Source organism: Nicotiana tomentosiformis, chromosome 12 (genome assembly GCF_000390325.3).
Source record: "Nicotiana tomentosiformis chromosome 12, ASM39032v3, whole genome shotgun sequence".
NCBI lineage: Eukaryota > Viridiplantae > Streptophyta > Magnoliopsida > Solanales > Solanaceae > Nicotiana > Nicotiana tomentosiformis.
Window position 1 is genome coordinate 7,391,664 of NC_090823.1, and position 1,541 is coordinate 7,393,204.

At 42.7% G+C, this 1,541-nt stretch overlaps 1 protein-coding gene across 1 annotated transcript; it reads left to right on the forward strand.

Annotated features, from left to right (window-relative positions):
• Positions 1-814: 814 nt before the first annotated feature.
• On the forward strand, positions 815-1,297 carry LOC138902201 (uncharacterized). Its single transcript, XM_070190041.1, has one exon. It carries the CDS (start codon positions 815-817, stop codon positions 1,295-1,297), a length of 483 nt encoding a protein of 160 aa, XP_070046142.1.
• The last annotated feature ends 244 nt before the right edge of the window (positions 1,298-1,541 follow it).

Below are 1,541 nucleotides of genomic sequence, written 5' to 3' on the forward strand. Positions count from 1 at the left end.
CCGCAGTTTGTGGTATTCCATTGATCTGGGTGCCACAAAGATCTATCAGGAGGTATTGGTGGAGGAAGATGAAGAAAGATATAGTGGGGTTTGTATCTCGGTGTTTAAATTGTCAGCAGGTGAAGTATTAGCATCAGAGAACGGCGGATTGCTTCAGAGACTTGAAATTTCGGAGTGGAAGTGGGAGCATATCATCATGGACTTCGTAGTTAGGTTCCCACGGACTTCGAGGAAGTTTGATGCCAATTGGGTGATTGTGGATTGGTTTACCAAGTCCACACATTTCATTCAAGTTGGTACTACTTATTCTTCGGAATGGTTGGCCGAGATTTATATCCGCGAGATTGTTTGCCTTCCTGATGTACCTGTGTCCATCATTTCAGAACGGGGCATGCAGTTTACATCATAGTTTTGGAGAGCAGTGCAGCGAGAGTTAGGCACATAGATGCAGTTGAGTACAACATTTCACCCTCAGACGGACGGACAGTCTGAGCACGCTATTCAGATATTGAAAGATATGTTACGCGCTTGTGTTATAGTTTTCGACGGTTCTTGGGATTGATTTATGTCGCTTGCAAAGTTTGCCTATAACAACATATACCAATCGAGCATTCATATGGCTCCGTATGAGGCTTTGTATGGGAGACGGTATCGATCTCCAGTGATTTGGTTTGAGCCGGGTGAGGCTAGAAAATCGGGTACTGATTTAGTTCAGGATGCTTTGGAAAATGTTAAATTGATTCAGGATCGACTTCGCACGGCGTAGACTAGCCAAAATAGTTATGCTGACCGGAAGGTTCGCGATGTTTCTTACATGGTAGGAGAGAAGGTACTACTACGAGTTTTGCCTATGAAGGGTGTTATGAGGTTCGGTAAGAAGGGCAAGTTGAGTCCTCGGTATGTTGGTCCTTCTGAAGTACTTAAAAGAATTAGAGAGGTGGCTTATAAACTTGCATTGCAGCCTAGTCTATTGGGTGTTCATCCAGTGTTTCATGTATCCATGCTCCGAAAGTATGTCGGAGATCCGTCTCATCTTTTGGATTTCAATACGGTTCAGTTGGATGGTGATTTGACTTATGACGTGGAGCCGGTGGCCATTATGGATCGGCATGTTCAAAAGTTGAGGTCAAAGAACATAGATTCAGTAAAAGTGCAGTGGAGAAACCAGCCAGTTGGAGAAGCTACATGGGAGACTGAGTGGGAGATGCGGATAAGATATCCACACCTATTTGAGACTCCAGGTATGATTCTAAACATGTCCAAGGATGAATATTTGTTTAAGAAGGGGAGAATTTAACGACCCAGTCGATCGTTTTGAGTATTATAGCCCCGTTTCCCAATTTACTGAATATTTTACGCTCAACTGTGATTATGTGATTTGTCGAGGAAGTTTCGAAATGAATTGCTACACTTAGTTTCAAGATTTAAAGCTTAAGTTGAAATAGTTTCCGGATGTTGACTTATGTTTAAACGACCCCAGAATAGAGTGTTGATGATTCAAATAGCTCTCTATGGTGATTTTGGACTTAAGAGTGTGTCCG

What these genes read in the sequence shown, in the direction of transcription:
- LOC138902201 (XM_070190041.1), top strand. Translation starts at nt 815, where the DNA reads ATGGTAGGAGAGAAGGTACTACTACGAGTTTTGCCTATGAAGGGTGTT.